At 40.4% G+C, this 12,108-nt stretch overlaps 1 protein-coding gene across 4 annotated transcripts in view; it reads left to right on the forward strand.

Annotated features, from left to right (window-relative positions):
• The window catches only part of DST (dystonin), a 296,486-nt gene that overhangs the window by 12,826 nt on the left and 271,552 nt on the right, over window positions 1-12,108 (forward strand). For all 4 annotated transcript variants that reach the window (XM_061460566.1, XM_061460567.1, XM_061460568.1 and 1 more), the window contains exon 3: window positions 3,493-3,681. In XM_061460566.1, coding sequence (XP_061316550.1) covers window positions 3,493-3,681 — 189 coding nt within the window. The remainder of the gene's footprint in view (window positions 1-3,492; window positions 3,682-12,108) is intronic.

The raw sequence follows: 12,108 nt of genomic DNA on the forward strand, positions 1-12,108 counted from the left end.
CCTTCTCAGTGCCAAGAACGAGAAAAGATCTGTCATTGTCCAGTGACACAGCATTCACATGATACTGGAAACTACAGATTGCTTAACAGTGTTAGAGCAACCTCACTGAGTTGCTTGTGTGATTCAAAAATCTCTAGTGTTTTCTCAGTGATTTGGTCTCAGGTGGTGTACTGTGCCTCCCTGAGTATTTTGTAATAGTTTTCTGCTCTTTGTGCATTGATTTAACCTCTAAAGCAGATATTTGTGCAATTTTTGCCTTTTAAAAATTTTTGATTGCTGTATTAATCTGGTAAGTTTTCAATTTTGGGTTCAAATGCAGGATAAATAACACAGCTGACACAAGAAGCATCTATTCATTCCATTGTTGAGAAGGCACTGCTGGTCATTCTAGTTTTGCACTGAGGGCAGAAGCAGCAGCTTTTGACTACCAAATGTTTGATTACCAAATTGTGACATTTTCCAGATTTAGGTTTTTGCTCTGGCAAAGTCTTACTGCAGGGATGAGTAAGCATTTTGGGTTTTGGTCTCAGGACTCTGCCCTTGTAACATCTTTGTTGATATGGAATTAATTTTCCACCTGAAATCATGATCCTCTGCCTTTATTGCATTATAATCCTCCCAAGAGCAACCATTTGTGATACTGTGGGCAGATTATGACTTCAAGTGAAGAATAAGCTTCAGCAAACAGAAGCAGATGAGCTCTTAAAGAGATAAAGATCCCATTTTCTTGCTATTAATAAACAACAAAAGTGAAAAAATATATAAACTACAAAGGAGAAGCACTGTGTATAAAGAGACTTTTTCTGGAAGTTGTGACTTTTTCATATTGAAACGTAATAATCAGTAAACCTTCAAGTATTTTGAGGTGCAGTTACTCAGTGAGACAGACCCACATACTTGAATCCCTATTTGGCATGCATTTCTAAGCACTTTTAGAGCTGCTTAGCTTCTACCAAATTCTTCTGTTACATAAACATGCTTTCCCAAAATGTTTTATCCAGCTAATGGGGATGGGAGTATGGTGAGGGAGCAGCTGCAGCACAGGATATATATCCAGGCTTCAGCCAGTAGCCATCATCTGTAAATGAATCATAATGAATTTGATGTGTAGAAATCACTTCTGAATTCTGAACTCGGAATAGATTTGCTGGGTATTTTGGTCTCCTAAAGAATATCTTCTTTTACTATGGAATAATCCCAGATGCACACTAATATTTTTTGTGAAAGAAAATTCCCACAAGAAGTAAGCTCTGTAATAGCAGGCTCTCCGTGTTGAATTTTTCCCGTCATCCTGAATAGGCCTAGTATCATGTTGAATGATACGTTTTAAGCATGTGTTAGGATTTCACAGTGTAGAAAGAAAATGTGGCAATAAGTTTTCCCATTGCAATAGTGTGGCAGAGTATCTGTCTCACAGAGTTACATCTCTGAATGTTTAGAGGTCTTCCTAAACCCGCGCAGGTCTGCTGGCTTCAGTGGCTTCCATTATGCTGCTTGTGTCAGCTGATACGGACAAGGTCCTGCTTCAATTAAGATACAGGGAGTTGAAGTCTGGCCATACCTGTAGTCTGAATGACTATTGCTTCAGTAGAATAGGAGGCATGAGACAAAAGGGTTCAGGAACTTTTGGCCGTATCTTTCCATCCTATGTATTTTGTAGCCGTGATGCGCCACGTACATGAACTCCCCAGGTGGACTAAGCAGAGTTGGGCTCTATTACTGTCCCTCCTATCCAGTGTTCAGGAGTAGAAGGTTGTTACCTGAAAGTTACTTCACCTTTGCACTTCAACCTTTTCACATCATCTGTTGCATGCAAATGTCTATCTGTAGTAATTATTAGCATGTGTATGTAAATACATGTTTGTGTGTTTTGGCTCTTTAGGAGTCTGTTTACTTAATGGAGCACACCTTTAAATAATGAAAATAGCTGCATGTCTCTCAGAGTGTCCAGAACAGACTGCATTCTCTCCCCTTGCAGTTTCATGAACGTTACAGGAGTAAATCCAGTTTAGTCAGAGCCATACATCTGAATTTTGATTGCTTCAATTTACCAATGTAACAACATTTTAGCATAACCTTTTTCTGCTGATTTCCCAATTAAAACAAAACAAAAAAAAGCCAAAAGAAAACACACAAAAAAACAAAAGCTAAGAGTAGGGTGAAAAAAGAACAGCAGGTTTATATGGAAATGTATTGCTCCCACTAGTTTTGAGCTGGCAAGAACTCAGGGTATTTAGATTCATAGCATACATTTCTGCAGTTTTAGCTAAAATCTCCCCTGGTAGAAGCTTGCTTCTTTATATGGATGAGCCATTTCTGGGTGCTGGGTTTGTGGCATAAGGACTTCAGCAGACATATGGCAGTGTTCAAAGCCAGGTTGGATGGAGACTTGGGTGAGAGGGTTTAATGTGTGGTGTCCCTGCCCATGGCAGGGGGGTTGGAACTAGATGATCTTAAGGTCCTTTCCAACCCTAACTATTCTATGATTCTATGATTTTATTAGAAAAATAAAAGAAGGTAGAAAATTAGGAATTGTTGCATCTATTCTTGCTTTTGAAAGGGAGTAGAGTCCTTAAACTGCAGACTGTCATGAAGGACATAGATTTGGCTCACTTATTCTGAAGGCTAATGTGACTAAGTGAATGAAGTTCTTATTTACAACCTGGCCAAATTTGATATCAGCTAACATTTTATCCCGTACAAATGACGCATGGCAGGCTGGTGCACGCTCATGAGGGGGACTCAGTGAAATGAGAGAATGCTCCTTGTAAATGCTCTGCAGGTAGCAATAGCAGGCTAGCATTATACATGTTGCCATTAAAGGAATTAAATTCTGTAGGGCTATGAGACATTCTGGATTATGAGACTTTCACTGCAAGCCTCTAAAAAGCGTTTGTGAAGGGCAGCTTTTCCTGAGTTTATTAATTTGGCCAAATATACATGTATATCTCAGATGGCAGAGAAGGGCAGCATTCTGTCTTAATTATTTATTCCAAATGGTAAAGTCTCCCTTCATATCTAGCAGCATTAGAACTCTTAACAAGAACCATTAGTCATCATTAAGTGTTGCCAGCTACCAATTTTTCTCTGGTTTCATTCTCAGGAAAAAATGCACCTTTTCCAGCTCATGCTCCCTAAAACAATTTCTCTTGAGGCCAAGAATTAACCTGGAAAATTTTAATTATAAATTTTTAATTAGAACTGTTTAGTAATAAATAACTAAAAGCATGAGTTTATAAAGAAAAGCAAACGAGTTACTCTTACTATCTGTGTCAATAACACATATAATTGAGAAACAGAAAACAAATGTGATATTAATGGCACTTGGCAACATCTCTTTATTGTTACATGCAGTTTGTATAGATAGTATATAAATTTAGGATGAGCATGCTTGTAACTTAAGTTGTTATTACCATCCTATGTGATTTTTCTGTTGTTACACAGCTTCATTCTGGGAGATGTTAAACACAATGATTGCTTTTTCTGTTACAGGGCTTTAGGTCAAGTCCTCGTCATGCTAGAAGACGTGTAGCACCTCGCCTTGAGGAAACACAACCCATAGTGGAAGCTCATCACCTAAGTGAGCAGGAAACTTCTGTAAGAAAAAGAAAAATCAAGAAAAGCAGCCGAGTTCAGCCAGAATTTTATCATTCTGTTCAAGTTACCCCGACTCGAAAACCTGTAAGTATTCTACCCTGAGGGATAAACAGCACTCAAAGAGTATAATAGAGGCATGTAATATAATTCTAACTTTTTGGCCATCCATATTCTCTTCCTCAATTTATAAAACTTTTCAGTTCTCATGTTCAGTGAATCTATAAATTTGTTAGTCTGTATTTAATGCTGACGCATAACTCTAAAAATAATCTAGTTCTGAAGAAGGGTTTTTGAATTTTGGTTTTTGTCTACTATTCAGTCTTTATTCAATATTCCTATAAGAATATTGAATATTTAACCTGATAGTCTTATAGGGACGTGACTTAACAGGTTTTTATAGAACATGTGCATGTTACTGAAATTCCTCACTCAGATTTATCAGATATTCTATGTACTGAACCAAATTGATATTAAAACTCATTACTAGATACAATTTTGAGGTCTCTTCTACTTTATACAGTATTTATGATCTTTCTGCTTAACAAAGCTTGTATCAAGTCTCATCATTCTTTGCTCCTCAGCTTGATCGACACATAGAATCATAGAATCATAGAATAGTTAGGGTTGGAAAGGACCTTAAGATCATCTAGTTCCAACCCCCCTGCCGTGGGCAGGGACACCTTACACTAAATCATATCACCCAAGGCCTCGTCCAGCCTGGTCTTGAACACTGCCAGGGATGGAGCATCACAACCTCCCTGGACAACCTATTCCAGTGCCTCACCATCCTAACAGGGAAGAATTTCCTTCTTATATCCAACCTAAACTTCCCCTGTTTAAGTTTTAACCCATTACCCCTTGTCCTATCACTACAGTCTCTAATGAAGAGTCCCTCCCCAGCATCCCTGTAGGCCCCCTTCAGATACTGGAAGGCTGCTATGAGGTCTCCACGCAGCCTTCTCTTCTCCAGGATGAACAGCCCCAACTTCCTCAGCCTATCTTCATCCGAGAGGTGCTCCAGTCCCCTGATCATCCTCGTGGCCCTTCTCTGGACTTGTTCCAACAGTTCCATGTCCTTTTTATGTTGAGGACACCAGAACTGCACAGTATCACAGTATCACAGTATGTTAGAGATTGGAAGGGACCTCGAAAGATCATCTAGTCCAATCCCCCTGCCGGAGCAGGAACACCTAGATAATGTTACACAGGAATGCGTCCAGGCAGGTTTTGAATGTCTCCAGGGAAGGAGACTCCACAACCTCCCTGGGCAGCCTGTTCCAGTGTTCTGTCACCCTCACTGAGAAGAAGTTTCTTCTCAAGTTTAAGTGGAACCTCTTGTGTTCCAGTTTGTACCCATTACCCCTTGTCCTATCATTGTTTGCCACTGAGTAGAGCCTGGCTCCATCCTCGTGACACTCCCCCTTTATATATTTATAGACACTTATAAGGTCACCCCTCAGTCTCCTCTTCTCCAAACTATAGAGACCCAGCTCCCTCAGTCTTTCCTCATAAGGGAGATGCTCCACTCCCTTAATCATCTTCGTTGCCCTGCGCTGGACTCTCTCCAGCAGCTCCCTGTCCTTCTTGAACTGAGGGGCCCAGAACTAGACACAATACTCCAGATGCGGTCTCACCAGGGCAGAGTAGAGGGGAAGGAGGACCTCTCACGACCTACTAACCACCCCCCTTCTAATACACCCCAGGATGCCATTGGCCTTCTTAGCCACAAGGGCACAGTGTTGGCTCATGGTCATCCTGTCGTCCACTAGGACCCCCAGGTCCCTCTCCCCTACACTGCTCTCTAACAGGTCGTTCCCCAACCTATACTGGAACCTGGGGTTGTTCCTGCCCAGATGCAGGACTCTACACTTTCCCTTGTTATATTTCATCAAGTTATTCCCTGCCCAACTCTCCAGCCTGTCCAGGTCTCGCTGGATGGCTGCACAGCCTTCTGGCATGTCAGCCACTCCTCCCAGCTTAGTGTCATCAGCAAACTTGCTGATAGTACACTCAATTCCCTCATCTAAATCATTGATGAATATATTAAATAATACTGGTCCCAGTACTGACCCTTGAGGCACTCCACTAGTTACAGGCCTCCAACTAGACTCAGCCCCATAGACTACAACTCTCTGGCTTCTCTCCTTCAGCCAGTTCACAGTCCACCTCACTACCTGATCATCCAGTCCACACTTCCTCATTTTAGCCGTGAGGATGCTGTGGGAGACTGTGTCAAATGCTTTGCTGAAGTCAAGGTAGACCACATCCACCGCTCTGCCATCATCCATCCACCGTGTTATTTCCTCATAAAAGGCTAAGATATTGGTCAAACATGATTTCCCCCTGGTGAAGCCATGTTGACTGCCCCTCATAACCTTCTTATCCTTGATATGCCTTAAGATGGCACCAAGGATAAGGTGTTCCATCACACAGTACTCCAGGTGAGGTCTCACAAGAGCAGAGTAGAGGGGCAGGATCACCTCCTTCGACCTGCTGGTCACGCTCCTTTTGATGCAGCCCAGGATTCAGTTGGCTTTCTGGGCTGCAAGTGCACACTGCCAGCCCATGTTCATTTTCTCATCAACCAACACCCCCAACTCCTTCTCTGCAGGGCTGCTCTGAATCTCTTCTCTGCCCAACCTGTAGCTGTGCCTGGGATTGCTCCGACCCAGGTGTAGGACCTTGCACTTGGCATGGTTAAACTTCATGAGGTTGGCATCAGCCCACCTCACAAGCGTGTCGAGGTCCCTCTGGATGCCATTCCTTCCCTTCAGTGTATCAACCGAACCACACAGCTTGGTCTGTTCTTTTAATATTGATAACCTACTTTTAGTGAGGAAATATGACAATTCATTGAAACAGTTCATAACGTAAATGTGTGTAAGGATCCTTCCTGCAGATACACTGCATTTCTCCTTTTAGAGAGCTCATTGCTCCTTTTAGAAAGCTCATTGCTTTGATATATTTGCTGACTAACTTATCTGTGCCAATGTTGAGGAGCTTGAACTACTTCTATTAAGCCAGTATTAATAAAAATGTAACGACTGAGCATACCCTAAAAAAGACTATCTTGAGGTTGCTCCAACCTGACTGAACCTTCCTAGATTTGTATCAGTTAACACCAAGAATTATCAGTGAGCGCTGGAGCTGGTTTGAGAAAGAGCATTCCCTAATGGAAATGTGTGCCTGAGAGAGCAAAACACTTGTGCAAAGAAAGAGCTGCCAACAACTGCCAGAATTTTTACCTTTTAGCAGACACATTTTGTTTCTCTGCTTTCACTTCACCATGCTGCAATTTCCTCTGTTCTCTCATGCTTCTACTTAGTTTTTATTTTACTCTGCTTATGTTTATGCTGTTTATGGTTTAATTTCCTCTGGTGGATTTCTCTTCTGCTATTTTTAAAGGATCTGTTCTTCCTTTCTTATCAACCATCTCTCTTTCACTCCCATCCTATCTTGCTCTCTTAGACTACTTTGTCTAACTCTGTTATTCTTACTAGGTCTCCTTTCACCAGGCTGTCCACTATTCATCACTTGCTTCTGGTTCTCTTCCCCCTTTGTTGTCCTTCCTTCATCTCTTCCATCATTTCCTCTATGCCTTTCTATCCCATTCTTGTTTTTTGGATTCCCTTTTTTGTTTGATCATTCTTAACTTTTTTCCATGGTAAGCCTATGCTGAACGTAAGCCTGCCTGTAATTGCTGAGGCTATTACCAACTGCCACTTTTTACTAACATGGGCAAAAGAGCATCAGTGGTGCTGAGCTGAAGAGCTAAACCTGTGGAAATGGTGTAAACAGCAAAACAGGCATTGAAGAATGGATTAGTGAAGCTAAGAAAACCCTGCTTTTCCCAAAAGTCAGTAACATGTCAGGGACTTCAGGACCAGCAAAGAAAAAAAAGTATAAGAATAGAACATGTGCAGTGTTACTACATAACTTCACTTTCCTGTAATTTCATGGGTCTATGCTGTGTCTGACAAGACCTAACACTAAAACAACAATAAATCCCTGATTCAGAGAAAACTTGTCCAAGTGCTGTTGCCATTATGTCATTATCTTTTGGCAGTTTATCTTTTATGCAACCAGATAAGGTTCTTTTGATAGCTTTTTATTCTACAGCCTCAATGAACTCACATTTCCACAAAAAAAGAATAAATCATTATCTGTCTTAGATTACAGAAAACATAAGTCACCAATTCATTTCTCATGGACATTGTAAGTTATTCTGAATATATTATTAATGCCGTGGTGACAGGGTGAATAAGACTTATGCCATGACAAATGACTGCAGCTTTGTGAAGCTCCACACAGTCACAGTGTCATCCATCCTGCAGCTTGTTGCAACTTCATTCCATGTAGTCCCAATGTCTCAAAGATGAGAGGCTTTTGGCCTCTATCTTTGTTCAGTTTTATGATTCAGTGCTAGAAATGTTCGTTAAGCTGCATAATTTCTTTCCATTATTTTTTCCTGTTATTCCTAACTCTGCCCATTTGAACCACTTCAAATAAATCATCTGTTGTCTTGATGTTTACACTATGGAAATATCTGTAGGCAGCTATGGCCATGTCCTGCTTAGTCATCACATGAAAAAAATATGTATCATATCTGCTAACTAGGAGACTTAATTTCTCCTCATAAAACAGTCCTCCTCTGATCATTCTTGTTGCTTTTTTCCTACTTGTGCTTCTTTGTCCCTATTTTCTGACAAGAGAGAACAGTATTTCCAAAGTAACTATAAACCAGCCTTATGGAAAGGGTTTTCTTTGCTCCAGGAAATTGAGAAATCACTCTGAAAATATGTTAGCCTATTTTGTTGCTGTACAAGCTACATACTCAAAGACATTTCAGATATCTCATTAAAAGTCTTACTGGATGTCTAGACTTTCTTATTCCTGCTAATTTAGTTTATTTGTATTTGGCTGATTTTGTGGTGTCTAAATCTTGTTTTGCAGTTTCCTAGCCATGGCTATAATTATCTGCATCTGCTTGGATTATTTCTCACTTCCTGCATAGCAACCTGAGATCTTTCCAGTATTGTCCCTGATCTTGTCAGATTTAAATTAAGTGCAATTGTGTGCATTGGAGTAATCCTTCTGAACACAATAATTGCTCTACTTGAAAATCTACATGAGCAGATGTTTGCGGAAATAGAACATCAGTTTTCTCTGAAAATTTTATTATTGCTTTACACCTTCTAGGTCATAAATGAGGACATTAGATACATTTCGTCCTAATACTGGTCCTTACCAGACAGGTAACAGGTACATAGCTATTTTCACCTTATTTTATTCACCATACTGCAGTGCAACATCAACATAATGGTGTGTAACTTACCCCTTTTATGGCATATTGTTATATCTTGCACCCTGTAGGTCACCCTGTTATTGGTGGCTGTATTATTTGTGCTGACATTCTCTAAAGGTTGACAGCTTTACATAAGCTTCACTGCAAAGAGAGTATAGAAGTGTGCTTTGAATTTTTGAACACAGTGGAGAGCTCTTGAGGAGAAACAGAACTGTGTTCTTTAACTTAGCATGACTTCATGCAAGTCAAAGGAGTGTTATGTACCACTCCTTTCAACAGTCAGGTAGCTGATTCTGTATGGGTAGTTAAATTTCCCAAAGGTGTGAAAGGATGTGCAAAAGTCTCCTAGTGTGAGCTTGCTGCTGCCTAGCAGTACTTCTCCAGGGCAAATTTTAAACTGGTGGTTTTGTTTACAAGCATTTTGCAGATATTATCTGTATTTTAAATAGTGGTCTGCTCTGAAGCAAAACTATAAAACTCTGTGTGTTATTAACAGGTTTCTTTCCTGTGCTGTCCTGGAACCAAGAGATGGCTTTGAGTTTATGTAAACATATCTGTCTCCTGAGCTGTGGGGTCAGTCAGACATACAGTTCTACCAGACTATAATTTCACCTGTATGTCTAAATACAGAGATGAAAAGAGATGCTGTCAGAGCAGTGTCTTTTGACATCTCAATTGTTAACCAGTTTGAAGGGCTCCTAGATTGCCTGAATTATGCAGCCACAGAGAATTATTTCAAATCATGAGTTGCAGTACCAAAATTTGCACTTGGGTTTGTCTTAACAGGATCACTGTAAGACATGCAGCAGATGAGATTACAGAGATTGGGGCATAAATATACCTTGTTCCTTCACTTTGCAATGTGGAATCCCTGTTTCTACTCAAAAGCCTTGTACTTCGCACATCCAAACTTACTGGTCTATTTTGCCCCAGCACTGCAGTGACAGCATATTTTGAGATGATTATGTACTGAGTAGTGTAAAAAACAAAAAATGCATCTCTGAAGTAATCTACAAAGAATAAACTGACAAATAGTGATTTCAGAAGCACTGCTTCTGTAGGTATCCCTCCATGTCTCCTAATGAACCTGTTCATAATTATTTAAAGACTGCCCTTTGCTGAAGCAATTTAGCTCCTTCGGGGTGGCTGCAGCATTGCTACAAGTCACTACAAGGGAACAGAAAGGAAGGTCAGGTGTCTGGGAGGACACATGTAAAAAATCTACTGATGTGAGCTGATTTGTTTGGTTCCACTGAGACCACTGCCATGGGCGAAGTGAAACTTGCAATGCAAGCTTGAAGCAGAGTTTATCAGCTTCTAATGCATGTGAAACCTAAGTTGTCCTATCCATGGTCTTGTTCAGCTATCCTAGTTTTTTGCTTTTATGCGTTTAAGCCTGAAAATTAATGAGAAAAGCAATTGCGCAAGAAAAACCACTTAGGTTTTCTTTAAACACCTGATACCAAATCATTTCTAGAAGTCTGGATATTAGCTGACACTTAGCTTACTAGAAATAAAATTGTTCATACAGATGAAGTTGTTCTAGGGGGCTTTTCTGGAGTTTTTAGTATGTCTCCTTAAATAATTGCAATTTCATTTTGTTAATTTCCATTTCTTCTTAGTCTGATGTTATTTACTAGTTTTCCAACGCCATGATGTACTTTACATGCTATTTGAAGGACCCAATACAGGTGACATAAAAAAAATTAGTTATCAACCTGCACAAGACTTGGTTAATTCTAACTATTAGCTACTTAATCCATAGATTGCGTTCATAGCTTCTTTCTTTTGAGACACCTGCTTGTGTTGATTAGTCTCCTGTGAATCACATTTAGAAGCAAGTATGGCGAAATATTATCATATCATTTTTTGCCTTCAACAACGTTATTAATATTGATATTTTCAAAATGTGTGATGAAGCTGTGAGCTACCAGACTCTATGCATATGTGCATACGCACAGGTGTGTGTGCATCCTCTGTCAGAGAAGAATGGTCACAGCCATGATGAAGAAATGCAGGGAACACACGAATTAATACAATAAAGGGAAAAAAGGACTGCAGTTTTTGTTTCAAGACTATTATGGTTTAACCTGGCAGGCAGCTCCCCCCCCCCCCACCAAGCAGTGGGATGGGTTAGAGAATCAGAAAAAGGGTAAAACTCATGGTTTGAGATAAAGACAGCTTAACAGGACAGAAAAGAAAAATAATAATAAAAGAATATATAAAACAAGTGATGCACAATGCAATTGCTCACCACCCGCTGACTGATGCCCAGCCTGTCCCTGAGCAGCAAGCCCCCCAGCCTACTCCCCCCAGTTTTACTGTTCAGCATAACATCATACAGTTTGGAATATTCCCTGGGTCAGCTGGGATCAGCTGTCCTGGCTATATGCCCTCCCAGCTTCTTGTACACCCCCAGCCTCCTCACTGGCAGGGCAGCATGAGAAACTGGAAAGTCCTTCACCAAGTGTAAGCCCTGCTCAGCAGCAACTAAAACATCAGTGTGTTATCAACACTATTCTCATCTTAAATCCAAAACACAGCACTGCACCAGCTACTGGGAAGAAAATTAACTCTATCCCAGCTGAAACCAGGACAAAGACCTAAAGGATATTTAATGGGCATTTTGAGTAGCTCAAGAGAGTTTATTAGGTGATTGATTTGTAAAGTTTTTTAACAAGATTTAAACATCTAGCTATGTTAAATATTTAAAATACCTTACAGAACCTATTTTAGGTGTGTAGGTTAGTTGCAGATATGACTATAAATGTTAAATCTAGTCATCTTTGAAATAAAGAGAAAGCCTTCAGTGGTCATTAGGTGGACTTCAAAGGTACCTCTTCTCTTTCCAAGCATACACACACCTACCAAGAGACTGTTTACATCTCTTTCTTGGACTGTTGTGTTTAATTACTTTTCTGATAGCAAATAACTCCTCCCTGATAAATTCTTCACAAACAGTTGTGCACAAAGACTTCATTTTCCCACTGCTCTGTGAGCTTCTGTGACCTCCTCCCTTGCTGCCTGCTCCTCATTTCCTCAGGGCTGCTTTTCCCTCTCCACCCTGCAGCTCATCTATTGCACTGTAGCAATTGCCAGTTTCTTCCACTCCTCCTGCCCAGCTCCTCCCAGGCAGTTTAGACTTTTGAAGGGATTTCTTAAAGGTGTATTGCCATGAGTTGCACTACAGATGTATTTACAACTTT

The sequence above is a fragment of the Pezoporus flaviventris genome, unplaced genomic scaffold (genome assembly GCF_033815535.1).
Source record: "Pezoporus flaviventris isolate CSIRO_AGI_PZ_B2104156 unplaced genomic scaffold, CSIRO_AGI_Pfla_v1 ptg000031l, whole genome shotgun sequence".
In the NCBI taxonomy this organism is placed as follows: Eukaryota; Metazoa; Chordata; class Aves; order Psittaciformes; family Psittacidae; genus Pezoporus; species Pezoporus flaviventris.